At 41.4% G+C, this 26134-nt stretch overlaps 7 protein-coding genes across 8 annotated transcripts; 6 read left to right on the forward strand and 1 right to left on the reverse strand.

Moving 5' to 3' along the window:
- Positions 1-490: 490 nt before the first annotated feature.
- LOC145711504 (uncharacterized) lies at positions 491-11664 on the forward strand. Its single transcript, XM_081789197.1, has 21 exons — positions 491-606; positions 1276-1426; positions 2400-2469; positions 2727-2824; positions 3113-3322; positions 3545-4738; positions 5056-5988; positions 6064-6341; positions 6718-6861; positions 7010-7084; positions 7184-7329; positions 7422-7539; positions 7700-7710; positions 7860-8368; positions 8539-8968; positions 9132-9392; positions 9438-9726; positions 9832-9925; positions 10883-11141; positions 11184-11442; positions 11534-11664. The coding sequence occupies exons 1-21, from the start codon at positions 491-493 to the stop codon at positions 11544-11546; spliced, it is 5658 nt and encodes a 1885-aa protein (XP_081645323.1). The 3' UTR covers positions 11547-11664.
- On the forward strand, positions 11567-15632 carry LOC145711505 (uncharacterized). Its single transcript, XM_081789198.1, has 7 exons — positions 11567-11723; positions 11762-12582; positions 12621-14783; positions 14825-15018; positions 15059-15229; positions 15272-15475; positions 15519-15632. The coding sequence occupies exons 1-7, from the start codon at positions 11567-11569 to the stop codon at positions 15607-15609; spliced, it is 3801 nt and encodes a 1266-aa protein (XP_081645324.1). The 3' UTR covers positions 15610-15632.
- A 903-nt stretch (positions 15633-16535) lies between these two features.
- LOC145707840 (uncharacterized) lies at positions 16536-17629 on the forward strand. Its single transcript, XM_081785429.1, has 2 exons — positions 16536-16654; positions 16696-17629. The coding sequence occupies exons 1-2, from the start codon at positions 16569-16571 to the stop codon at positions 17585-17587; spliced, it is 978 nt and encodes a 325-aa protein (XP_081641555.1). The 5' UTR covers positions 16536-16568; the 3' UTR covers positions 17588-17629.
- Positions 17592-18336, reverse strand: LOC145707851 (uncharacterized). Its single transcript, XM_081785440.1, has 4 exons — positions 18267-18336; positions 17903-18219; positions 17748-17861; positions 17592-17706 (listed from the first exon to the last, which is right to left on the reverse strand). The coding sequence occupies exons 1-4, from the start codon at positions 18334-18336 to the stop codon at positions 17635-17637; spliced, it is 573 nt and encodes a 190-aa protein (XP_081641566.1). The 3' UTR covers positions 17592-17634.
- Positions 18337-20580: 2244 nt separating this feature from the next.
- Positions 20581-21221, forward strand: LOC145709638 (uncharacterized). Its single transcript, XM_081787324.1, has 3 exons — positions 20581-20650; positions 20695-20815; positions 20857-21221. Exons 1-3 carry the CDS (start codon positions 20627-20629, stop codon positions 21165-21167), a joined length of 456 nt encoding a protein of 151 aa, XP_081643450.1. The 5' UTR covers positions 20581-20626; the 3' UTR covers positions 21168-21221.
- Positions 21222-21736: 515 nt separating this feature from the next.
- Positions 21737-24443, forward strand: LOC145711506 (uncharacterized). Its single transcript, XM_081789199.1, has 8 exons — positions 21737-21909; positions 22130-22338; positions 22682-22708; positions 23010-23109; positions 23251-23376; positions 23416-23784; positions 23845-24192; positions 24235-24443. Exons 1-8 carry the CDS (start codon positions 21828-21830, stop codon positions 24441-24443), a joined length of 1470 nt encoding a protein of 489 aa, XP_081645325.1. The 5' UTR covers positions 21737-21827.
- A 270-nt stretch (positions 24444-24713) lies between these two features.
- Positions 24714-26101, forward strand: LOC145710972 (uncharacterized). Of its 2 annotated transcripts, none has more exons than XM_081788686.1 (5): positions 24714-24788; positions 25230-25316; positions 25360-25497; positions 25543-25688; positions 25936-26101. In XM_081788686.1, exons 1-5 carry the CDS (start codon positions 24783-24785, stop codon positions 25997-25999), a joined length of 441 nt encoding a protein of 146 aa, XP_081644812.1. In that variant the 5' UTR covers positions 24714-24782; the 3' UTR covers positions 26000-26101. The 2 variants fall into 2 exon arrangements, with proteins under 2 accessions (XP_081644812.1, XP_081644813.1); XM_081788687.1 differs by having other exon boundaries at positions 25957-26101.
- Positions 26102-26134: the final 33 nt, after the last annotated feature.

A 26134-nucleotide genomic window follows, 5' to 3' on the forward strand; every position in this document is an offset into this window, starting at 1 on the left:
TTTGGCAACTCCGGTGGCATAAAACAAATCAGTCCGCCAAGTCCCATGAATAATTAATCCGCAAAAAAACAAAGCAGCTTTGTCAATGAAGCAGGCGCGTCCGAGGGTCCTCCTTTTTCTGTCCCTCATCTTTTCCCGCAAGCACTCTCCATCGGCCTCTCAAGGGAACCCGCCCGGCCGTCTCTAATCAAATCCAAAACTCTTTATTCCAATATTCTGTCCTACACAGTCAATACTTACTTAAATATTCTTTCGAAAAAAGCAAAACACAGACGCACGGAAAAGAAATTCCTACTGAGAACAGAGCCGAATTCAGTGAAGATATGACAGAAAAAGCAGTCGAAGGAAATTTTAAAAAAATCTAGAAATTTGTAATATAGATTTCAGGGATAAGAGTAAGACCTTTCTAAGGTTCAAAAGATTTCTAAAAATATGAAAGATAAAGAAAATAAAGCGTCCCCATCGACAGGCGAAAAACGAGAGGCTCCAGATGGCGCTGTTCAGAAATCCGAGAGTTTTCAAGAAAGAAGCTCAAGAAGCTCGAGGGGCTGCTCTAGAAGAAGCTCGAAAGAAAGAAAGAAGCGAAAGGTTTCACAAGAAAAACGGGTAAGTAAAGAGGGGACAGATTCTCTTTCACGAAAAAAGCAGGTTTTCGCGGTACTCGTTTTCAAAGAATTGATGCAAGCATGAGTAAATTGATCCTGGCATTCGTAAAAGCCGCAGCAACCGATTTTTGAGACGATTCTTTTCTTCGATTTTTTGTTCTTGTTATTTTTTATTCCGATAATGCGAGATTAAAAAAGGTCAACTTGTCCCGCCTGAGCTGTTTTTTCACTGCAATTAAGAATTTGTATTATTCGCAGATTGCAGATCTTTGTATAAGGGCATATTCACAAGATGGTACAATTATTTTGCAATTTGCGTTTGATCCCTTTTGAATATAGATAGAGGCGGCGAAAAGTATGAAAAAAGTGTCAAGCGTGATTTTGGAGACAACGAAGAGAATATAAGTTGAAATGAGAGCGGCGCATACAATATCCTCGTTCGCCACTTCGAGGAATGACCGTGATAATTACGGTTTTAAGGACAATAAAGATTCTGACATCCTTTCTCAAATCCGGCGATTCTTGGGAAAAAGTCGAAAAATAAGAAATTTCGCTCAATTTTCGCAAAAATATTTTTGACAAAAATTTTATTTTAAATAATTAAAATATTTTTTATCAAATAAAAAAATATTTTTGACAAAAATATTCTCGAAAAAAAACCGTTGATTAGAATCAAATCACCACTTATTCGCAACGAGGGCAAAGTTGCCATCCCCGTTGGAAAAAAATCACTGACCGAGGTAGTGGGCTTTGACCCGATCGCAAACCAGCGCGTATTGCAGGCGAAAAAGGAGCGCAAGCACCGGCGCAAAAAATTTAAGGTACGGGCTTAATTAAATCGATTTTGAAAGGGTAATTAGAAGGGTGAAGAAAGTGTTTATTCGGAAAAGTCAATAAGGGTGCTTTTTTGCATGGATTTAAAAACAAATGGCTTTATGTTTTTTTTTAATTGATTGATTGATTGTTTTTTAAATTGGCAAATAATCGACTCTTTATTTTCGGGATGGCGTCCGGAACCGACAAGAAAATTTCGACAAATTTTCCGTAGGCGGCTAATTGGCTTCTGATTGGCCGGTTTGCCAAATCCAGGGTTCTGATTGGTTGGAAATTTCCACACAAAATTTGTCTAAATTTTTTTGCCGATTCTTGACGTCTCCCCTTATTTTCGATTTCAAAAGATTCAATGTCATCATTATGATATTAAGGATCTCACTTTCATAATATTGGGGAAAATAATTCTGAAAAATATTTTGACTTTGAATCAAAATTAAGAATTCATCTACCAATAGAATAAAAATGCATTTATTCACTTTAGGCCACCTGATTGAGCACTCCCCTGGGGGCAGAGCATCAATGAGTAAAATGAGTGATGAGCAGGCTGTCAGTTCGGCGAAAAAAAATATCGTCTAGCTGCTCACCCGATCAATTGAAATACAACGTATCGCTGAATCCAGGGCCCCGTCCAGAATACTCCCCAGAGATTGGGGTCGCTCTCGTCTTCTTTTCTTTTTTGCACGCGCTCGAAGACGAAAAAAAGTATTATCGAGAACAAGCATCGCGGAATGATATAATTAATAAAACGTTTTCAAAACAAATGAATTAAAAGAAAAACAAGAATACAAAAAATTTGATGACGAGAACAGAACCGAGATTCCGCTTTTGCGGGAGCACAGAAGCGGTTGAATTGCCAGAAGCAGTAAGAAAATATTTTTGCGAAAGAAATTTTGGCCGGCTTTAACACGAATGATATTATTTGAGACTGTATTTTTATTCTGATTTATAAATTTCATTCAGAATGCACATTTTCTGCGAGCGGCAAGATCTGGAAATGTGGAGAAATTTCAATTCTATGTTGAAGAAAAAGGTATTCATCGTTAATTTTCCCAAAAATGAGAGAAACATAATGCGTCTTTTTCAAATAGGAAAGATGGTTATTCAAATCAGAATTTCAATTTTATAATCTTTTTAAAATTTTTTTATAGTTTTATTGAGTAAAATCGTGTTGTATTCTAGCCATGCCTGGTTGATAATTTTATCTTGTCAACAGATAGGGTGCCATAAAAATTCTAGTTTGTATGTTTTAAATATCAATTATGGTGCCTCATTTTGAATTTTTTTTAGTCGATATCAACACTGTGAATACAAATGGTTTATCCGCACTTCATCTCGCAAGTAAGGAGGGTCATCAAACGATCGTAATCGAGCTACTCTCGCTAAAAGTAGACGTCAACAAGGAACAGGCTTTTTCAATCAGACAAATCATTTCATTTCTGAATTCAATTTCTGAAAAAAAATTGCGCATTTCATTTTTTTCAGAGTCGTGAATAATAGACCAAACTGTAGCTAAAGGTTGAATTCAGACATTTCTTGAAGAATTAAGCCGGTCTTTTAATCCGTTCATCCCTTTTCTTCGGAAGACACACGGAGCGAAAATCGATCAAATGTATAAGTAATTAATATACACCTTCAAAAGCATTTTGTTTCACCAAATCGCAAATTTGTAAAAGCCGAATAAAAAGACGACGAATCGAGGCAACACAGCTCTGCATATCGCCAGTCTAGCGGGACAGGACTCGATCGTGGAGAAACTCATCGAAGCAGGGGCGAATCCGAATTTACAGGCGCACGGTGGATTCACGCCGCTGTATATGGCGGCGCAGGAAGGACATGCCGATATTGTCAAACAGCTCTTAGCAGCCAAAGCAAACCAGGAAAGGGTTCAATCGATGTTCCTCATCAGAGTCATTTTAACAGCTGAGTTATCATGAGACAAATGATTATATTGGTACTACGGACGGTAACTGTCTAGTAAATACGGGTTAATTGTATGACTCACCTCTTATGATTCGAGAAAATTTATAAATTCGTTTTATTCAAATAAAGATATGGTTTTTAGACGACATTTTTCTAGAGAGTTTCGATCATTAACCCTCTCATAGTCAATTCCGACAACAGATGGATTCACTCCCCTTGCAGTTGCCCTCCAAGAAAACCGCCACGATGTCGTGAATCTCCTTCTAGAAGACGATGTCAAGGGAAAAGTAAAACTTCCCGCCCTCCACATCGCTGCCCGAAAGAATGATGTCAAGGCTGCTGCTCTTTTGCTGCAGAATGAACCAAAGAATGAAACGGAAGAGGTTTTGATTGTGAACAGAACGACTGAGTCTGGCTTTACCCCACTTCATATTGCCGCGCATTATGGAAATCTAGGAATCGCATCGCTTCTTGTTTCCCGGTCCGCTGGAGTCAATTTCGTCGCGAAAAACGGCATCTCGCCTCTTCACGTGGCTTCAAAGCGCGGTCACGTGGGAGTGGTCAAAATGCTCTTAGAAAAAGGAGCGAGTATAGCTGCAACAACACGTGATGGGCTTACTCCTTTGCATTGTGCAGTTCGGCACGGTCATTTGAGAGTGGCGGAAATTCTTCTAGACAAAGGAGCGAAACCCATGGTCACGGCTAATGGCCTCACTCCTCTTCATATGGCAGCGCAAGGAAACCATGAAGGCTGCGTGGGAAAACTGATCAAATGCGGCTATTCTGTCGATTCGAAAACGCACGATCTGTTGACTCCCCTCCACATTGCTGCCCATTGCGGACACTTGACCACTGCCAAGCTTCTTCTCCAAAAAGGGGCGGATCCGAATGCTGTGGCGATGAATGGTTTTACCCCTCTTCATGTTGCTGCGAAGAAAAATCGGTTCGAAGTGGTGAAATTGCTGCTTGAAAACAAGGCAAAAATTGAAGCGGTGACTGAAAGTGGCCTGACTGTACTGATGGTTGCGACGTATGCGGACAACTTGGCCGTGGTAAAGGTCCTAACCGAAGCTGGAATAGCCCTCGACGCCCTAAACTCTCGAGGAGAAACGGCGTTGCATGTGGCAGCGAGAAATGAGCTCAAGACAAATCACGTGCTCGATCATTTAGTGAAATTGGGCGCGGATGTCAATGTGCGCGGCGAGGATGCTAATGGAGTCATTCATTTGGCAGTGCGATCGGGCTCCGTTTCTTCCGTCAAGAATCTGATCGAAGCTGGGGCGAGGATTAATGAGAAGGTTGAGTCTTCTGGATATGCGCCGGTTCATTATGCCAGCAAGGATGGAAATTTGGAGATGGTGCAACTTCTATGTTCGAAGGTAAGAAAGATCTCGATGATCTTATAAAAATTATTCGCAAAGTTTGAAATATCTATATCTTGTGATACCCTGTGATATAATTCTAGAAAAAGTAACGAAAGCTCTTAGCCTTCGAAAATATCTTAGGAAAACCATAATATGGAAGAAAAGATACTGTGAGTGAATTTTCTTAATAACTCGTACATGGTCAACTATCTTAAATCTTTTCGCATATGATAATTACTTGGTAAAATTTAGGTGTATTAACATTTAAATATCATATTTTAATATGAGTCATATTATATGACATTAGAAAAAATAAATTTTGATTGATTAAGGGGGCTGACCTGTCGTCAAAAACCAAGAAAGGCTTCACCGCATTCCATATGTGCGCAAAATACGGACACCGTCAGTTGGTTCGATATTTGGCGGAAGCAGGTGCGCAAATCAATGAAGTGGCTCTTGGCGGTCTGACTGCACTCCACATCGCCGCGCATTATGGTCACGTGGAGGTGGTCAAAGATCTTGTTGGAGTCGGAATCGACATTTCTCTCCAAGCTCAAAAGACCGGCCACGATGCGTTGCATGTTGCTTCCCGACTTGGAAACGAAGAAATTGTTCGATTCCTCCTTGATTCCGGCGCAAAACCAGATTCGACTATCAAACAGGGCTTCACATCTGCCCATCTCGCTGCTTTCGGTGGCCATGCAAATGTCCTACAAGTTCTTGTCGATGCCAATGCTGATCTAGAATTTGCCGCGAAAAATGGCCTCGCTCCAATTCATCTCGCAGGGCAAGTGGGAAATCTCGAATGCGTCAAGTTCTTCTTGGACAAAGGCTGCTCGCTCGGACTGACAAAATCTGGCTGTTCTGTTCTCCATCTTGTCGCTCACTATGGACACGAATCTCTTGTCGATGAGCTTCTCAGACACGCTGATGACGATGAACTCAACAGAAAAAATGACGCTGATTTCACCCCGCTTCACCATGCCGCGCAAGGAGGCCATCTCGGCGTTTACAAGCTTCTTGTTGAAGCTGGAGCTCGGCAAGACATTGTCTCTTCTTCTGGAATGCGTCCGATTGACATTGCGAAGCGGCTTGGTTATGTTTCCATTGCTGCTGAATTCGACCTCGAGGATGTGAATAAAGAGGAAGCGACAAGCGAGGGCGGAAATGATGACCAATGGTCCGCGACTTCAAGCAAAATGATTATACCAGAGAGTCTTCAAGAATCCTTCCAGAATGAGTTGAAACAGCTGTCTGATGATGAGGTTAGTACATTATATTTTCAGTCAGGCAGCTGTTTTTATTAGAAATTCTCTTCCTTGATTTCATTATCTTTTTAGGAGGAAGCACCACAAGACTTCAAAGTGATGACTGACGACTCCCTTCTCGGCAAATCCTACTCTCTCAACTCAATGCAGCATTCTAAGAGCCTGAATCAATATTCCCGAAGGGTCGACCCGTTGGACGAGGTCATCGACGATGAGGAAAAACAGTCTGGATTCCTTGTCAGTTTCATAGTCGACGCAAGAGGCGGAATTATTTCTTCAAGAAGACATCCGGAGCTGAAATTTTTTATTCCAGAGGGCTCTTGTCCAGCGCCAACGAGAATAACTTGCAGGTAAAACTTGATTGAAGAGAAAGCTTTTTTTTCAAAAAGGTTGATTATCAATCAATGATTGATGAAGCCCTTATCCTACTTCCATTGATGAAAGACCTTTTCAGACCTTTTGTCTTTTACACTTGTCAGAATAGTGCCCCGCTTTTCACCGCCAAAGTCCAAAGGCTCGTGCAAAATTCAGCCGATATTGAATAAATGATAGCAGCGCAAGAAGAGTAGCTCTTTCCTTGCGATCAATATCCCGCAATGGGCAACGAGACCTCTTTTCCAGAGGAGACTCCTTCTAATCACTCTTTTTCAGGACATTGGCGCGAGCATTTAGGCTTTTTTTCTTAAGAAATATTCTCTTCCTTGATTCCAAGAGATTTATTTCATGATTCATGATTAACGCAATTTTGACAGAACGGAATACAAATAATAACTCTAGAATCGCGAGATCGACGAAACCGCCACTATCGGAAGCAGAGAACCAGGCGACTTCGGTGGTGGAGGTTGCTCCTCACCCAATGCACTACGAAAGGTACTGTCGTTCATGTACTGTTATCGAAAATGAATGTGGATGGCACTTTTGGCTGACTTTGCTAGATTTGATTTGATGCTTTAAATATGCTATCAAATTATTTTAATATCTCTGTTACTCCTTGCTTCTGTCTAAAATGAATCACTAGAATACCGCCAGTTCGCGAAGACGAAGGCGTCTGTGCTCCATTGTTGCACATGTCCCCGTCTCAGCAGTTTCAAGGGTAATTCATTTGTCTTTGTCGTATCGTCTGCCAGACATCTTAAAAAAGAAGAATTGAATATTTCTTTATTTACCTTCCTTATCTTACTGTACCTTGAAGCCCCGTGGCAATTGATGTTCCACATTTCGGCACAACAGTCGGCGGCAGAAGAGAAGTATTTGTCCTATCCAGCAACGACGGTCTAAAATGGCATGAACATCCGTCCCTTTCCAGCGAAGAATTCAAAGAGTCCATTTCTCCCGAAGGTAAGAGGCTCCAAGCGACGCTAGAAACGAAGCAATAGCGAGGATGCCGCAAAGTCTGTTTTTTTGAATTTTTAATCATTCTTCTGCTTCAGACATGGAAGAGCCAAAGGAATTCGTGCATCGCATTATCACAACAGATTTCCCGAAATACTTCGCTCTTGTTTCACGACCAACTGTGGAGTATGGAATGATGGGACCAGAAGGAAAGAGGTTTTCCATAGCAGAGAAATTCTTCATAAATTAGTGGGTGCCGCTCCAAGACAATTTGTAGAACATTATTATACCGTGATTCACATTTCTGACTGACCAGAATCAATTTCTATTGTAATACGTTTGAACAAAAGTCCTATAGGTTTAACATATGTTTTAGCACAGGGAAATGTTCAAACGATTTTTGAATTGGTCACTCACGAATGTGAATCGCGGTAATATTTCGCTAAGCGAAGTTTTTGTTGAATAGAAAAACTTATGAAAAATATTATTTTTATGGTTTTCACGGTCAAGTTTTTAAATGAAAACCTTTCAAAAAGGCGGTGAACTTTCTATCCGCGCAGAGGATAAAGACGGAATCGCCTCGTTTCCCGAGAATGCTTTGGTGAAAAAAATCCGCGTCGCGCTTCAGACGCTCCCCATCAATCCCGAAGTCGTGAAAAAATATGCAGATGGAAAGCTTTATTGCGGCGCAGTTTTGACCGTCGAGCCTAGACGTCGGAAATTCCACAAACTCATTAATCTCAGCATTCCGAGCCCGGCAAAGGACGAGCATGCTTCTGGGCTTAGGCTTCTTTACAGCTTGACGGAGGGAAATGAACAGGCAGAATGGGAGGATCTGACGAATTCGGTCGATTTCTGCGTGACGAAGAATGGATGCTTGAGCTTCATGACAAATGTATCAGCGCGCTTTTGGGCGATTCAAGTACTCGATCCAGAGATTATTCCAGATCTCGAGCCGCTCGCTACGGCAATTTATAAAGAGGCGATTAAAATACCGTACATGACGACATTTTCTGTTTGCTTGAATACCATTGATCAGGAAAGGGTTATACATTATAACTTAAAAGTAAATTAAGAGCACTAAAGTTGGTAATCACAAGTATATAAGCATGACATCAAGAGCAAAATCAAAAATAAGCATGTTGAAAAGTTCAGAAAATACAAAAAGATAAGAAGATTATGGTGTGCATTTTCGTTTGTTTTAATCCACTAAAGGTTGCTGGCGAAGTTCGACTTACAATCATCTGCGGCACAAGAAACGAAGCTCCTTCTGATCCTCGCCTTGTAGAACTCGCCAGAAGCAAACCAATCGAAGTTCATCAAGATGCGAGCATTTGGATCGACGTCATTGGCGACATTTCTCCACACTCCGACGATGCTCAAAAGGGACAAGCATGGTTTACCTTCCATCCATTTGAAGAGACCCAGCTCAATCTCCGATTCAAGCCTTCTATAACAACTGGCGACAATTTAGACTTCCGCGTTTGTTTCTACCCTGAACCACGTGGCGGCGGAAAAGAGCCTATTTGCGGGCTCAACTGCGAAGTACGAAACAACCGCGAAGAGTCGCCAGAAGAATGCCAGCTTGATACAGTGTCAGTTCATAGCTCCAATACGTACACTTATCTAGTGCCACCTGATACAAGTATGGACAGTATTGATATTTTAACGGAACTGTAACTTTATTGTCTTGTACAAATTTGTCTCCTCGTTGTTGTCAATATTTCAAATGAATATTATTCAATTGAATCCATGTTGATTTCTTCCACGAAAGCTCTTTGGTTAAATTTTGATAAAGTTTTTTTCAGTTGAGGTTTCGGATGACGAGCATCAAGAAACCGACCGTGGACGATCCTGCGGGGGCGACGAAGAAGAGCCTCCAATCACACCAGATGATCTTTTTCGCGACATTCAAGAGGTCAAGTCAAAACTTGCCGAAGTCAGGCAGTTGCTTGAGGGCAGATCAGGATCGACCAGTGGTATGACTTGTAGCCAATCAGAAATGCATTTGAGTGGCTACAAAGTAAGCACACCTGTGGGCACGCCGATGAAAATTGATGAAAATACAGGTATGATTTCAATTTCTTGAGCGATTAGGGACTAATCCGCTCTAGAATTGATGGACTCCGTTTTCGGGACAATCTGCAACGAAGATGAACATGGCGTGCTTGAAGAAATGGAAAAGCTTCGATCAAAGTTTAACGAGCGACGCTCGCCTGAGGGCGCGCCATCTTTTTCCCAAAATCCGGAAATGACCAAACTCGCCGGTATCTTCCAAGCCCGCGTCGAGCAAGAACTGAAAGAAAAAGAACAAGAGCGGCTGATCGCAAAGACCGCGAATGAAATTTTCAACGAAACATTCGAAAGCATCATCCGCGAGAACAGCCAATCGCAGAAAAAGAGGTATGAACCCGTGGATAAGTGCATATGTGTGGCATATTGGTGACAATTTTCGGCTCGATTTGCGTCACGAAATCCGAGCGGTAATGTTGAATAAAGTAAATTAAGGATGTCGATCAAAGACAGAATTGCATCGATCGAGACGGGAGAGTGGCGTTTTAGTTCAGACGACGAGGCCGACGAGAAAAAATCCCAAACCAAGGTGAGAGATTTTATTTTTTGTTCATTTTAAGGATATAGCCTATGAAATTGAGTTTTCATAGCGCCTAAATGCAACGTCGGATCATTATATTTCAAAAGCAGTCCTATCTAAAAATGTACGCAGAACTCGATTCTGGTACTTTTTTAAAATTTTTCATTTGAATTTTTCTCTTTAGAGCGTTTTGAAATCTTACGATCGCGATTTCTCGAAATATTTACATTAAATCGGTCGAGTTTTTTTGATAAAAAACTAATCTAGACCCTTATCTACAATATTGTGGGTTCGGTTTTCTCTTATCCCGACAAAAACCGATTTAAGAGCTATTTCCGTGAGGCTTCCTCGGCGCGTGAATAGTGTAAAAAGCGCCGCGCTGTGTGCTCAATCTCTCGACTCCTCTTTCCCGAGAGAGAGTGCGCGTTTTAAAGAGCGCTCTGATTGGTTAGACCTAAAAAAACGAGCAAGGAAGAAAAATAGGAGCATGAAAGAGGAAAACACTAGAATGATAATTTGCCCGAGTTTGAGAAATTTTCAGCCACAATATTCTAGTTTAGTATTTTGCTAATGCAGTCATTGGTTTAGTTTTAGCGATTTAATGTAAAAATTTCGAGAAATCGCGATCGTAAGATTTCGAAACGATCTAAAGAGAAAAAATCAAATGAAAATTTTTAAAAAAGTACCAGAATCGAGTTCTACGTACATCTTTAGATAGGATTGCTTTTGAAATATAATGATCTGACGTGGCATTTAGACGCTATGAAAGTTCAATTTCATAGGCTATATCCTTAAAAGGCTTTAACAACCTTTTGAATAAGTAAGAAACCATAAGTCTTAATTTAAATTTAATTTTGAAATTGAAAGTTTTTTAAATAAATTTCAATGAAGATAATTATTAACTCGATTGTAGTTCTTCGTAATAAATTCCATTCTTTTACTAAACATCCAAAACATTACATTCAGGAAAATCGAAATACCGACCTTGAAGAAGTCAACCCCTTCGCCATGAACTCCGACATGCCGATTGAGGGCGAGGATGAAGAAATCGCCGAATTCAAGGCAGCAGAAACCATCCCTGAAATGATGAAAATGACTGAAACAGCCTTTGACGAAGCGGAAAATATCATCGCCTCGGCTGAAACACGGCTGGGTGAAGCTTGGGATCATACTCAAAAGATTTTGGAGAGGAATGATGGGGAAGAATCAGATGAAGTTGATACAGGTTAAAACCGGGGATTATGATTTAGGGATAAAATTTTTTTAGTGACAGGAGAAAACAGCAGCAAAAATACTTCTGAGTCGTACAACACCGCCGTTTCTGATATTCGCGATCCAGATATCGGCTCAATCGAGGATCAGATTCTCAAGTCCGCGCAAAGCACCCGAGCCCGTCACTCGAGCGATCCGATTCCGTGTCTGACAGACTCGAACTTCATAGAGCAGCAAACGCGTGCTTCGTTCTCCGCGCTTTTTGGAGATCCTGTCCCCCAGAGCCGAATCGATGCTCAACTTTTGATCATGATGTTCAGGAATGTCTCGAAAATTACCGAAAACTGAAGAAAGTTCTTCCTTACGCCAGTTAAAAATTCCTATTGCAATTATTTTTTGAGACAGAACAAGAAAATGACAGTAAGCTCATCTTCATCAATGGACGATGTTTTTGAGCAAGAACTCAATACAGTAGCACTGGATCTATCGCTGAAGATTATCCAGGATTCGATTGAAGAGCTCCAGACGGAAATCTCACAAATTGACTCCGTCGAAAAAGCTGCAATGAATCTACTTGATGACATCATTCCTTCTGGTGAGTTTATGCGTGATTTTTTCTATGAACTCTTTCAGTCGTGAAAGAAATCAAGGAGGAAAACGATGCGAAAATCGATCGAAGCGAAATGGTACAAAATTGGCTGAACGACAAGGGCCAATCCGTTGATACAGTCATTTGGCGCAATCAGAGCGAGGAAAACGAGTGCGATTCCGTCTGTGAAAATAACACGTCTTATGAATCTGACGAAGAATCCATCGTGACAAGAACCCTCCCTCTTGACATGAAAAGCTACGGGTCTTTTGATCAAGCAACATCGTTGACAGAAACTGCTGTAGCTGAGCATAACTTGGTCGAAGCCTTAGTCAATAACGCGATCATGAGTTCCATCACTGAAATCAAGCGCGAATACGATTTTGTCCGACAAGTCCAGCTCAAAGAATGCGTCAACAAGCTCGTCCTGGACGCCATCGGCTCAGCGATTCTAGAATCAAAGGAAGAATCCGACTCCCCGCAAGAAACTCAGCGTGAAGAAAAGTGTCATCTTCATCGAGAAATTTCAGAAGATACGACCATCGAAGCTCGCTACGAAATCGCTAGCTCAAGCGACTCTGAGGGCGCTCCTGAGCTCGACGAGCCGATCGAAAAAGGCCCCTGCAAGTATCTTCTCAAGCGCGATTCTTGCGAGCAATTTCGATTACGTAACAGCCGAACTTGCCCAGACCGTCATTCAGCTAATTTCGCATCAGTAGATGAAGAGGATGAGAGCGATGATTTTCGAAAAGTGTCCTTCGGAAGCTGTAAGATCTACAGCTACAAAGTAGCGAACAGTGTGGACTTGGACGATGTGCCGGAAATGGACGATGACGATTTGGAGAGTCTGATCGAATCGGAAGCAGTAGCACTTACAGAAGATGCGATTTTCTTTGCAAAAAGGAACTCTACCAAGAAATCTCTAAAGCAGAGCGAATCTTGCAGGAAACCGCTGAAAAACTCGTCTCGAAAGCGATCAATTCATCGCTCATCGACCTCTACTCTGATCGTAACTCAATGGCGTCTTCAGACTCTGACGATCGAGAAAGCCCAGCCACCTTGCTAAACGAATTGCCTGATCCATCGGATTTTGTCTACACTTCTCTTGGATCAAACTGCAGCTCGATCGCTGGCGAGAGCCACGGCATGCTCCGATTGGATTCGATCGCTGAAGAGAGTGAGCACTCGGAATGTTCGCTAAGAAGCTCAAGCTCGAACAACCTTGGTTTGATGCAAAATATCGAGCAAGCCTCGACCAATAGAACAGTTTCATACGGTCAAGAATCCGTCGAAATCGCCGAGTACTTCAACAACACAGAAGAATCATCAATGACTCAATCGCCAATCAAGATGTTTGTTCATCAAGGTTCCCTGCAGCATCAACCTTCTTACACCGGCTCTGCAGACTCAGCATTGTCAGATGTTGAATCTCAATCGCTTCTTGGTGGAAACAATTCTCCTTATTTCCGCCCTCAATCACCAACGCCCCCTGCCTCTCGCCTTTCCGGCGAGAATCACAAGAATCGAGCAATGGCTTGGACAAGGGAAGAGTCCCGGGATTGGAGATCTAGCGACGATGATTCAGCTCAAGAATCGATCGGAACATCTCCGCTTTTTAATAGAATCCAAAAGCGTACCACGCCATTCCCATTTGGTTCAAGATCATCGACGATGGATTTGGACGACGGTCCAATCGAGACTCCAGAACAACAGGGTTCGACCGAACAGCTACCAATTCAGCCTCGTGCTGGGTTCAATTGGTTCTCAACGACGCTTGATGAAGATGACGAAGCAGAAGAGCTTATTACAGGATCAGGAGCTCAAGGATCAACATCTCAGCATCAAGATCAAACGATGGACTTCGAAATCGCCAGCTCTATCGCTTCTTTCGATACAGTTATCGAGCGAGAGAATGAAAACGTTGACGACGGAACTATCGACGAAACGACTTCAACCGGCTCTTCTCCGTCGATCATTAATTTGAAAGACGGAGGTTTTCCAGAAAGCGAAGTAGAGAGCAATTACCCAGCCAGTGATGATTTCGACCTGGTGCAAGTTCAGCCGCCAACACCCACTGACGGCTGCAGCCGAACCTTATCTCCTGAACTGATTCCTCAAGAAGAACCGGAAGTGGACAAGAAAAGATACGACTACGATCCGATTGAGCGAAAACAATCCGTGGCCGATCTTTTGGTTGAAAAAATGGAAGCACAGCTCAACTCCGTCGCATTTTCTGTCGATGAACCGTGCGAAGCGCCCCCTGGAGAGACTCAATTTGACAAATTTCTAGAGGATATGCAGCGGGATTTCAGCCCTGATTCGGATATTGAGACTTCTGTTTCCAACGAGACTGCTGTGGAGAAAATTTCGGACATTGAGTCGAACGAAGATGAACATTCAGAAAAACAGGAAGATCTTTCTCCTCATCACGAGTTCGATCATTACGGAGAAGAAGAGATTAACATGCTCGCGAGAATGCTTGACAACATAGCAACTGATCTTGTCGCAAGTTGCTTAGATGATGTCGTTCATTCTGAAAGGCTTTCCTGCCAAACTCTTCGAGAAAAATTCAAGCAACAATTGAGTAGCGCTGAAATTGCCGATGAATTTGATCCGATCCCGAGAAGAGGATCAACAGGAGAGAGCAATCCTGAAGGCTTGCAGCGAAGAGACACGGGTATCCATGATCTGATGGCACCCGTCGAGGCGAAACCTGTCAAGCGCTCTTCTCTGGAGATATTCGACGAAGAAGACGAAGACGAAGAAGAGAATGATTCTGAGAACATTGGCGTTTCTAGAAAATCACCCCATGAAGAACCACCAGCCGAGCCGACCTTTTCCACTTTTATCAGCACAACTGAAGAGACAGTTGTTCCGGGAAAAGTTGTCAGTGAATACATGACTGTCGGCGGCGAAGCAGCGGATGCGAACGTAACGATGCGAGAATTCGGCTTTCAGAATCCCTATTTTGACATGTCAAAATCGATCTCGCTAGAATCCAGCTCAAGAGGGGATACGAATGAGCAGATTTCTTCGCCAGCGATGTTTGCTTCTGAAAATACACAGGTAAAATCATTTCATTCTCCAGAAAAGAATATCATTTTTAGGAGCTCCCAAGCGTTCCAGAAGAATCGCAAGAACCACCAAAAGATCCCTTTACAACAGAAGCGCCCGAGTCCGAGCGAGGTGATGACATGGAAAGTCTCAACTCAACATTTTCGCCATCGAGCTCGATTCTCGATTTTCGTCAGGACCCGCGTAATACTCAGTCTCTCACTGGATCGATTGAGCGTCGATTGAGGTAAAAATTTTTTTCAAAGCACTCAGCTATTTCCCTTCAGATGCACTTCTCGCTCCTCAGCCTCAACTTTGAGTTCCGGATCATCCCTCAGTCGACGGTCGAAATATTCAGATTCGACGATTGTTTCTAGAAACCGCAAAAAATGCTCAGGAAGTGCACCACCTTCTTCTGATCGCTTTTTGCAACTCAAAAGTGGCGTCTTTACCTACAGGTTGCTCAAATTTTCAATTCGACTTTTTAACCTCAAATCAAGGATGAGCCCCGACGAAGAAAATCGCTTCGGACGATCAAAATCATCGAACACCGTCGAGCGTCCACGAAGCGATTTGATCTGCTACTCGGACTCCGAGGAGATTTTCAAGCCAGCAGCGAGCGAGCCTTCGCTTTCAATGAGCACTGGAGATCTTTCAAGCCCAAAGGCGACCAATCTCAATCGATCAAACAACAGCTCGTCCAGGTATTTTCAAAAGAATTTCGAAAATATGAACGACAATCCTTAGTCGATTGTCAATTGGCGAAATCATATTCGGGCAGAGCTCGAACTCCACCTCTGCGACTTCTTCAAGCTACAACTCTGCGATGATGTACTGACCTTACTTGTTTATCTGTTTCCCCCTACCGTTCAATAAATTCATATTATTCTTACTTCGAAAATGAAAACACCGAGGATAGCAAAAACAAGCCACAATCTGAAGCATGTGAAGCATGTGAAGCCACGTTTCGGGTGTAAAAATGTTGTCTTCGGTTTTTCATTTGCACCTGGTGTGGTCCACAAGAATTTGTTGTACTGAAGATAAGTGGTCCCATCATTGAAATTTGATGCTTTTTTCAATGATTTTTTCTCTGTTGGTCTTATTTTTCAGGAATTTTGTTATATTATTATTAATAATTAAAGATATTTATTATTCAATTTATAATTCAAAAATATTTACTCTTGAATTAATATCATCTTTTCATTAAATTTGGCTTTAAATCTTCAAATTTTTTTATGGCTTTGAGACTCTACGGTAGTTCTCGTAATCTCCCTTTTAACTAATAGTTAGGGTTAGGGTTAGGGTTAGGGTTCCGCACGATTGGGACAGAGACTTTAAATTTACCAAAATTTTTAGATTCTACTAAAAATGACTAGTAGAATTCATTCCCGATCCTAGTTTTTCCTAAAAGCCATTTCTTCTGTCATTTTAAGGCTATTTAAAAATACCAAGTTTAATAAGCTTATGCGCTCTGATTGGTCAACTGCGCAAGGGACTTTTTCTAGACTGAAGATTCTTCCATCTGAACAACACAGAAATTCAACCAATCAAGTTTTTGAAATTTGGGTCCTCCGATCCTGCGGAACCCTACTTTTAACTGTCTAAGAGAAATTTTCGGGTGGAGCTTGTTTTCGTCAATTTCTGACATCGTGAACCGACGCCAGGATTATCCTGACAAGCTTTTGCGTTTCTCATGCAAAGCTCAACAGCGCCACGATACCGTTGAAAAAGAACTGTAGCTTGTGAAAGTTACTTTATTCTCGAGTCAAAAATTGAGATAAAATTGCTTGGCTCAGAATGAAAATTCTAACGTTTCTCATATCATTTTTCTCAGCTGCTAATGCTCAACAATGCGAGCCAATCCCTGACATAGAGAATCTTAGGTACCAAAAGGGCAAAAATACGATACTAAAAATATTTCTAGTGTGAGATGCTCAGATGGAAACAACGAAATGTCGATCTGTGTTTTTTCATGTCTTCCGGGGACCATAATGCAACCAATAAATCATCCATTGATAGTCATTTGCCGGCGGAACTCCTTGGTATGGTCGAGTTCTTGGCCTGTCGGGTGCAAATCAAGTGCTGGGACAGACTTCTCCACGACAACTGACTTCTCAACAACATCGACCGCTGAAGGAACAACTTCTTCAACAACAACGAGTACCACCCGAACAACGACCTCGACTACTACTACTACAACAACAGAGTACGATGACACAACGACTACAACAACATCAACAACAACTACAACGACGACGACAGAGTATGATGACACAACATCGTCAACAACTACAACTACGACAACAACGACAACAACATCGACGACAGAATACGATGAAACTACTCCAACCTCGACTACCACTACGACAACAACTACGACGGCATACGACTCAACAACGACGACAACAACGACAACATCAACTTCAACAACATCGACAACAACTCTCCCGCCACTCTCCCACGATCAAGCTCTTCTCTCACTCCAACAATGGATCAATATAACATCAAATATTCTCTCCACACATCGTCGAGCTCATAAATTTACAGTCAGAAGCAGAAAACTCCAACGAAACGCTATCTCAACTTTTGATGAAAACTGCAGCGCTCCCTACGGTAAACAGCTTTACTTGCAGAATGACTTTGCCATTTGGAACGCTCAAACTGTTGTATCAGATGACCAGTGCACTCAATCAATAACTATGAAGGAAGGCTACAAGCACTGGATTAACAACTACGCCTGCAAAGATACGAAAACAACAAGACAAGTCAAAGCGATTTCTCGTTTTGTCGAGAAAATACCACATCCTTACTGCTGAAAAATAAAAAAATAAACTTTATTGATCAATAAAAACTAAGCAAAACCCTATTTCGTTGCTCCACTGGCGTATCTAAAACCGAGTTGTTGATTGCAAGCGGCGCAATAATGAGTTGTATCCTAAAATTTCTTAAGAAAAGTACATTTGAATATATTTTAACCTTGAGCGATGGGATGCAAAACGCAATCCAGGAGATCGGCCAGACAAAAACAAGAAGGATTATGAAGATCAGAAAAGTGTATCCTCCAATGGATTTCTCGATCGACGACATTCCCTTTGAAAAAGATAATAAACACTTGCGAAGTTTCTTTTTACCTGGTAACCGCAAACTGGACATTTGCAGAAAACACTATCGTGGCCAAATTCAGGTTGTTTTTCGGGAATCGGAGATCGAGCCGGAGCAGCCTGTGTTGGTTGAGCATTTTGCTGGACATTGATGATCACAGGCTGCGGAGTTGGTGATGGCGCAGGTTGTGGAGGCAACGGTGATGGGGGAGCTGGAGGTGGCATGATTGGCGATGGTGCTGCTTGAGAATGAAGATATGGATTCTCCTGGGGAGCTGGAGAATACGCCGGAGGAGGTTCAGAATAACCAGGAGGCATTGCATAAGCAGGCAGTTCCTGTCCATATCCTTTTTGAATAAACGATTGCCAAATGATTTATGTGAAGTTTGAATACCTGTGCCAGAAGGGACAGGAATTTCGGCCTCTTCTATTTCGCCAGAATCGGCAGGCGCCACTTTACCCATTTTTATGATCTAATTTTTTGAGAGAAAATATTATAAAGACATCATTTGTTCTAGAAGCTGACAATCTTTTATCAAAAATAAATCTTCTCAGCGCAATTCGACGCAATGATTTCAACAAACACTGTCTTCAATTATTCTTTATCAATATTTTTATTGAGAAAATATAAAATACCTACTGCTGATCCGAAAATAATACGAACAGGAAATCAAAAATATTTCAGTAAGAAGACAGTCTCATAATTAGGCGGCCTTGAAAGCAATTTGCTGTTTGCAAGCGACACAGTAATGTGTGGTATCCTAGAATATATTTTAAACAATCATTTACATAACATGGGTTAACCTTGAAATTTGGAATCATGAAGGCAATGCAGCAGCATGGACCCATCAAAAGGAAAATGAGACAGCAAGCAATCCAAGTCATTGATCCGACTGTTTTATCGATCATCGACATTCCCTTAGAAAAATGAGTATTTTCGAAAAAAAAACGGTTATATTATTACCACATGGCCGCAAAATGGACAATTGCAGTAGACAGGATCATGGCCAAATACGGGTTGGGGAACTGGAGCTTGAGTCTGCCATTGGTCTTGGCCCCAAGCCTGTTCGGGAGCCGTTGAATATCCTGGAAGACCTTCAGAATACCCAGGAGGGGCTGCATACCCGGGCTGCCCCTGATAGTATCCTATGATTGTATTGACTTGTTAAACTTGTGAACAAAATCAATAATACCTGTGCCAGAAGGAGCAGGAATCTCGGCTTCTTCGTTTACGCCGGCATCAGCAGGCACTACAACCTCCATTTTTTCTTACTAATTTTTTTCGAAAGCAAAATCATTTTGGAATTTCTGTGTTCTAGAAACGCTTTTAATTTTTTTTCTTTTCAACTTTACTGACAGAAAAATACAGGAAAACAAATTATGTAACATTAATTATGTAACATAATTCTACGACTTTTGGACTATGAGAAAAAACATGTGTATTTTCTATTTTAATTTAACAGAAAATCATAAAATACAGGCAGAAAATCATGCGCTTCCTTATTTTATCGATATTTTCTGAATACCCTGCACTCGAGATTTCAAATTTACCAATTTGCAACTATCACTGCATTGGCGCCATCATCAGAGGAAATCGATCCTGCTCCGATTCGTGGGACAACGATTCGGAAGAGTATCATCTTTTCAAAGAATACTTTCACAAATGTACTCAAGAAGGAATTACTTTGCCAGTAGAAGATAGGTGTTGGGAAAATTGCATTGCTCCAGGGATGGAGTACACGGGCGCTGCTGACTGTGAAGATGGATTTGGGGATGGAGACCAGGATGAAGATATTTTCTTCAAATGTCTCATAGACTTAGCGGTATGTCAAGCAATGATACTTTCAAGAAAGTTTTATGTTCATATTTTTAGGTTACGGCTGCCGAATGCCTTGCAAATTGCGATCAGAAAAAATAGACAATATTGATTCTTCAAAAATTTCTTCAGAGTAACAACACTTTATTCAATAAAATCAGGACTCAGAAGTTGTTATCGTCAAGAACATTTATTGCAGATCGGCCCAATCTTCGAGAAGCTGAGAATAATCTGAAAAGTATAAAAAGAAACGTCTTTTATAAGAGCGTTACCATTTTCGTTGACACTTCGTTTCTTGAAATAATTACTGTTCATGAGCATCGAATAGGGCGAAAACGATCTTCTCACTTTAAAAAAACCATAATTTTTTATCAAAAAAAATTGATTCTTACCAGCATCAGGGATTCGAATATCACTGAAATCGGCATAATTCGACCTTGTTCTCGCAGAAATCGCGGAAACGAGAAAAAGAAGAAGGTTCATCCGTGTTTCGGTCCCTTTTTTGGATATTGATATTGACAGAAAAGCATATTAGGGCGGCATTTATATGCAAGAAAAAGGGGATTAGGTTCGCTTGATCAAGTGGATAATACACGACGACGGGAATTCGTTATTCTCGTTTGCTCTTACTGTATCTTTTCCCATTGATAAGTCACTATTTCGTGAATAGTCAAATAGTTTCGGCTGTCATTTCTACCTGAAAAAACAGCATTGTTTGTTAGTTTTTCGTTAGAAATCATCATTTATTCTCCAAATGAATCGTTAACGACAACATGCACATGATATTCTCCCTCAAAATCGTCAGAATCAAAGATAGGGATAACCTAATTTACCAATAAAAAAATTAGACAAGCTCAAAACTTCCGGTCTAAAAATCACTCCAAGCCTAGATTAATTTCCTCTTCTCTTCTCATTTGAGAGAAAAATTGACAAACACGATGGGTTTTTACTACGACAATAACGTATGAGCTCTTCCCCCTTTTACTCTCCTAAGAGATATTTTTAGCAAGGCTTCTACTACGCCGTTCCTGTTGAAGAGCAGGCTCCTCAGTTCCAGCCGCGATTTGGTGGATTTTCGCCTTACCGACAGGGATTTTACTACGACCAGCAGAGAAAGTCCAAGCAAGGTACACAATAACCATCTTCTTCCTTGATCCCATCATATTAGGTTTCTACTACGACAGATTCGACGGCGAAACCAGCTTCGCCGCCGCCTGGCAAGAAAACGACGATGCCAAGCGCGCCCTCGATGCTGCGGAAAAAGAGGCCACCAAGAAGGTCTCAATCTTCGCCGTCAAGAACAAGCACTCGCCAAACCAGGTGCAGAACCGAATCCTCGGAAACATCGCTGGCGAGCGACTCGCTTATGAAGCTTGTGAGATTTACATGAACGAAACTGCTCCTAATGATCTCTCTGCTGATGAAATCCGAGCCGAAATCTTTGAAGTTGTCAAGAAGGCCATCACTGCTGATGAATAAGCATCGATTTGATTCATTTGTTTTATATTGTCAATAAACTTATTGAAAACTTGTTTCGAGGGAAAAATAGATTTGATCGTTCATGAACTTTGTTGTTGAACTTGGCCCTCCTCAAAAACGATTTTCACGCAATCCATCATTCATGTTTTCATCGACGTTTCAGAAATGACATTTCGCTTCCCCCGCGTGAAGTCTTTCTTTCGTCAGAAGGTAAATTATTCTGCGTTTCAGGAGTTGAGTATTTACTGCTTTGATGATTGGTATTCCAAACTCAAGTTTTCAACAAGAATGTTAGATTTAATACAAGAAATTTTCATCCTTTTTTGATAAATCCGATTTTCTTTTCAAATAAATATTTAATTCGAACTCTTATTGTCTTGAATGGAAGGTCTTAACAAAAATCCTTCGGGGTTCAAAAGGTTCCCTGAGTTTGAAGGGCCTTTTCTGAAGAATCTACAGATATAAGTGTTAACCGTCGATGAGCACAAGATCATTACTGATAGGTTGCAATTAACACCCTGTCCCCGAAGAAAATGTTCTGAGCAGTTAGAACAGCGCTGCGTGCCCAACACGCCGCATAATCTCCTCTTAGCGATCCTTTCTGACCTTCTACACGTACATTCTTTTATTTCGAAAAAAAAACGGAGAGATTAATCAAAAATGGGTTTATTTGGAATTTTTTCGTATTTTGCCAAAATCGACAAGGATGGATCTGGATATCTAGAGCTGAATGAGATTGAAGGTAAGGTTTAAATATATTAGTGAGGATGAGGGTCTTCGTAAAGGGTTTCAATGCGATCCCCTCGTTGTTAAATTAAAAAAAAATTCTTATGAAATAAGGGTATCTATTTTATAAATTTTGATAAAATCTCTGATGAAATAAGGGTATCTCATTGTTAATTTTTTAAGAATACTTAAAATTATAGTCAAAATTAAGATAACATGCAAAATAATATTTTAAGACCTCGCTCGTGAAATTTTCGGCGCCGAAAAAAAACAAGAAGTCAACGAATACGTCGGTCGAGTTTTTAAAGAATACGACGCTGATAATTCTGGAGAGCTGAGCTATGAAGAGGCTCGAAATTTCATCAAGGGTATCTACACATATTTCGAAAAGGCCGGAAACCTAACGGAGGAAGAAAGAGCAAAGTTGTTTGGAATCATTGAACAGGTAATTTTTGGTTGAGAATGATGAGTGGGAGTTAAAATTGAGCAGTTATTTTATTTTCGTCTTGACCCGGTCAAGAAGTTGATGCGCTAAGATCAGTGTTTTATCCACTACAAAAACTGTCTTCCAAAGCAACCTCAACGCAATTAACCTTTGGTACAATTTTGAGAGCTTTTGAGGGTTGAAATGATGGGTTTATTATGTGACTTTGGAAATATGGCCTGTGAATTTATGTCTTTCCCCGTCACAAGTAGCGATTTATCGCTCTGATGTCAATCCTCGTAATCAGCAGTCCTTTTTCTAATACGTTTCTTTTATACTTGTATTTAATTCATCCTTATTTTAGACAGAAGAACAAGTGGAAGTACCACAGGTAACATTCAATGTCATTTTGGCTTCTCATTTTCATGCACATTGAAAATGATCTGGAATAACTACGATAACTCTTATCAGCACGAGTTATCAAATGCGCCTGTAGCTGTATCGGAGTCAACAGTGCAAGAAGTGGTCGCGCCGGTAGAAATTCCCATTCCTCCAAAGGTTTTATTCGTCAATTTATAAAGCCCAAATACATCATGCTTTATGCTTCTTATTTCAAAAGAAATAAGATGTTTCGAATATGTTAGGAATAGAAATGATAAATAAAAAATTCTCAAAACTCCCTCTTCGCTTAGGTTGAATTGCCACCACCACCGCCACCTGCAGAACCTGAGCCAGTCAAACCCGCTCCTGTCGAAAACAAGCCAGTTGAAATCAAAGTGGAAATTCCACCAGGTTCGTCCCTTACTCACTAAGGAGCCCTTATGAAGATCAAGCGTGGATCTTCATATCAACCTCTCTCTTTTATAGCGCTAGAATATTTCTTGATTGTTTTTGTCTCTTGAAATATTCTCTTCCAAACCGCGATTATTTCAGTTGTCGTTCCTGAACCAAGTGAAGAGGTTAAAAAGTTACTTGAAGAAGGACCAAAATTGGGGGCGAATGGAGAGCTTCTTGGTCCTGATGGAAAGCCGATTCTTGGGCCAAATGGCGAGCTTTTAGGTAATTAAGATATATGGACAAAATATGCAATTAATAAAGGCGCGGATGGAAAACCGCTTCTTGGACCAAATGGAGAAATCCTCGGCCCTGATGGAAAACCTCTTCTCGGCAAATTTGGCGAATTACTGGGTCCAGATGGAAAATCTCTTCTTGGAAAATTTGGTCATCTTCTTGCGCCACCAGATGGACGAGCGCTTTTGGGCAAATTTGGAGAAATTCTTGGCGCAGATGGTAATGCGATTTTGGGACCAAGTGGTGAAATTTTGGGAGAAAATGGATGTGCGCTGCTTGGACCGATTGGAGAACTCCTTGGTCCCGATGGAAAGCCGCTTTTGGGGAAATTTGGACAGTTGCTTGGTCCGGGAGGAGTGAGTCTTTTGGGACCGAATGGAGAGATTCTTGCGCCAGGTAGGCCATCAGAACTGGCAAAATATCAGTTTTGGTCATTTTTGAACGACCATTTTTTAGGAGGAGTCGCCCTTTTGGGTCAATTCCAGCATATTCTTGGCCAGGACGGAAATGCTATTCTTGGCAAATTTGGTCAAATTCTTGATGCCGCTGGTGCCTCCCGTATTGGTGAATTTTCGCAACTCCTTGGCCCCGATGGTAAGTCTCTTCGTGGAAGATTTGGGGAGCTTCTTGGTGCTGACGGACGACCGCTTCTTGGACCCAACGGAGAACTTATTGGTGCTGACGGACGACCGCTTCTTGGACCAAATGGCGAACTTATTGGTCTTGATGGTCAACCTCTTCGTGGACCAAATGGAGAGCTCCTCGGTCCTGGTGGAAAACCTCTTGTTATGAGAACCGCAGCAGGTTAGAAATAAGATTTTCCGGTCATGTTTAATTTCGAAAAAGTTGCACCAAAAGTCGAAGCGAAAGTCAGTTCCGCGGCGCCACAAGCCGCTAGTCAAAGTCCCGCTTCTACCACGAATACAGCCCCGAAAGAAACACCAGCAGCTCCAGCAGCAACTACTGCCCCAGCTGTTTCTTCAACGACTTCCGATCAGAGCTATTCTCTTCCACAAAAACAGGAAATTTTCGAAAATTCTTCAGATCATTATTGAAATTTTTTCCTTTTGAAATCATGAAAGACTGTCCGATCATCATCGCCAGTAGAAGAAGCGACGATTCAGCCAATTTCCACAAATTCAACTGAAGCTAGCCAAGAAAAGGTTAGTAAGTCTTTCGAAATCGAAGCACCTGAAAGCGAAGCATTGTATCGGACGATTAGACAAAACAGATTACAGTGTAATGATCATGCTATCAGAGCTTGTCTGATGCATTCTGCTGAGTTTAAATGATTTGTAACCAAGAGGATTCGCCCTAATGCTGGTCTCACACTTCGTTAAAGCATTTTTCCAGAGCTGTCACCAGTTTTTTGAGAAAAGAAATTCTCAAGAGTGATGGAGGTGGGTGATGATTGGGCGGGGGTTTTTGATGATAACGTGGGAGATAGTGAGAACTGACCACTTGACAGCTGACGGATGAGCGCTAAAATTGTCAATTTCGTTGAAAAGTAATTGCTGGAAGTGTTCCAACTAGATGGTTATTGTGGGAGAAATTTTGTTTTCTTTTATTCAGTACAGTGGCATTTGCGGTTGCCTCCCTATCCAAACGCTTCTAGAGAGGGAGGCAACGCGGGACGATTTCTGGTTCGATTTAATGCGCCCTTATAGTCTATAAGTTATAGAAGAAGAGCGTCTGGATAGGGAGGCAACGAGGGACGCTCCAACAGGGAGGCAACCGCAAACGCCACTGTAATTTCAAATAAGGGTGTCACTATCTTAATTTTTTTTCTTCGAATCTTCGAAATCGCTTCATTGATTTCCACCCCCTTAATTTTCTTTCAGGTTTACAAAGCAGGAGGAAGTCTTCGTTCAGAAAAACCCGATCCTTTCGCAAAACAAGAAGATGATGGTTTCGATTACTCTGCCCAGGTTTCGAACAAAATAAACTTATCATTATTCTATGTCCAATAAGGCAAATGCGATGCAAGCTCAAGTTGACAAAAGAAAACTCATGGAAAAACTGAAGAAAGAAAAGTTGGCAGCTCTTCGAGCGAATCGACCGACTGGACATGATGGTTGGTTCGAACCACTAGGAATTTACTTACCAAAGGTTTGCAGGAACAAACGGTCTTTCCCTGTCTAATTGAATCTTAAGCCCAGCGCCTGTGAAATCCCAGACACCTGCCCAAAAGAAGTCAAGTTTTTCCGCGATCCAATTTCCCGCCAGTGGATTTCCGTCCGCCAAATCGCCCCCGATTTCGTTCGAAAAGACCGTCCCGGGGAAGAGAAGCCGACAGCAGAGTAGGGCTCCAAAAATGCTTTTGCCAGTTTCGCTCCGATTTCTTTCGCTTCGCTTCGCTTTTTTTTCATGCCTAGATTATTTCGCTACGCACTGATTTTCGTCGCGATTTCGTCCCGAAAATTTCTTTGCCAGCTTTTTTTTCAAAATTATGAAAAATTTGAGTCAAAAAATCGAATATTCAAAACGAATATTGAGTTTTGTTCTCTCTGCCTCTTTCGACGGGTAGAGCCTTAAATTATGATCCAGGAGCATCATGATTTTGAATAGGACATTTTTGGAACCTGCCCAACTGAAGGAGGAGGAAATATGATGATGCGACTTGGTTAACATTTGGAGGAAGCAATTGAAATTTGTTGAAATCTGTACCATACTGTTATTCAACTTTGTGCTGTATAAATAATAAAAACTCAAATTCTCAAGAACAATAAGCATTATTCTAGATCAG

Source organism: Oikopleura dioica, chromosome 1, assembly GCF_907165135.1.
Source record: "Oikopleura dioica chromosome 1, OKI2018_I68_1.0, whole genome shotgun sequence".
NCBI lineage: Eukaryota > Metazoa > Chordata > Appendicularia > Copelata > Oikopleuridae > Oikopleura > Oikopleura dioica.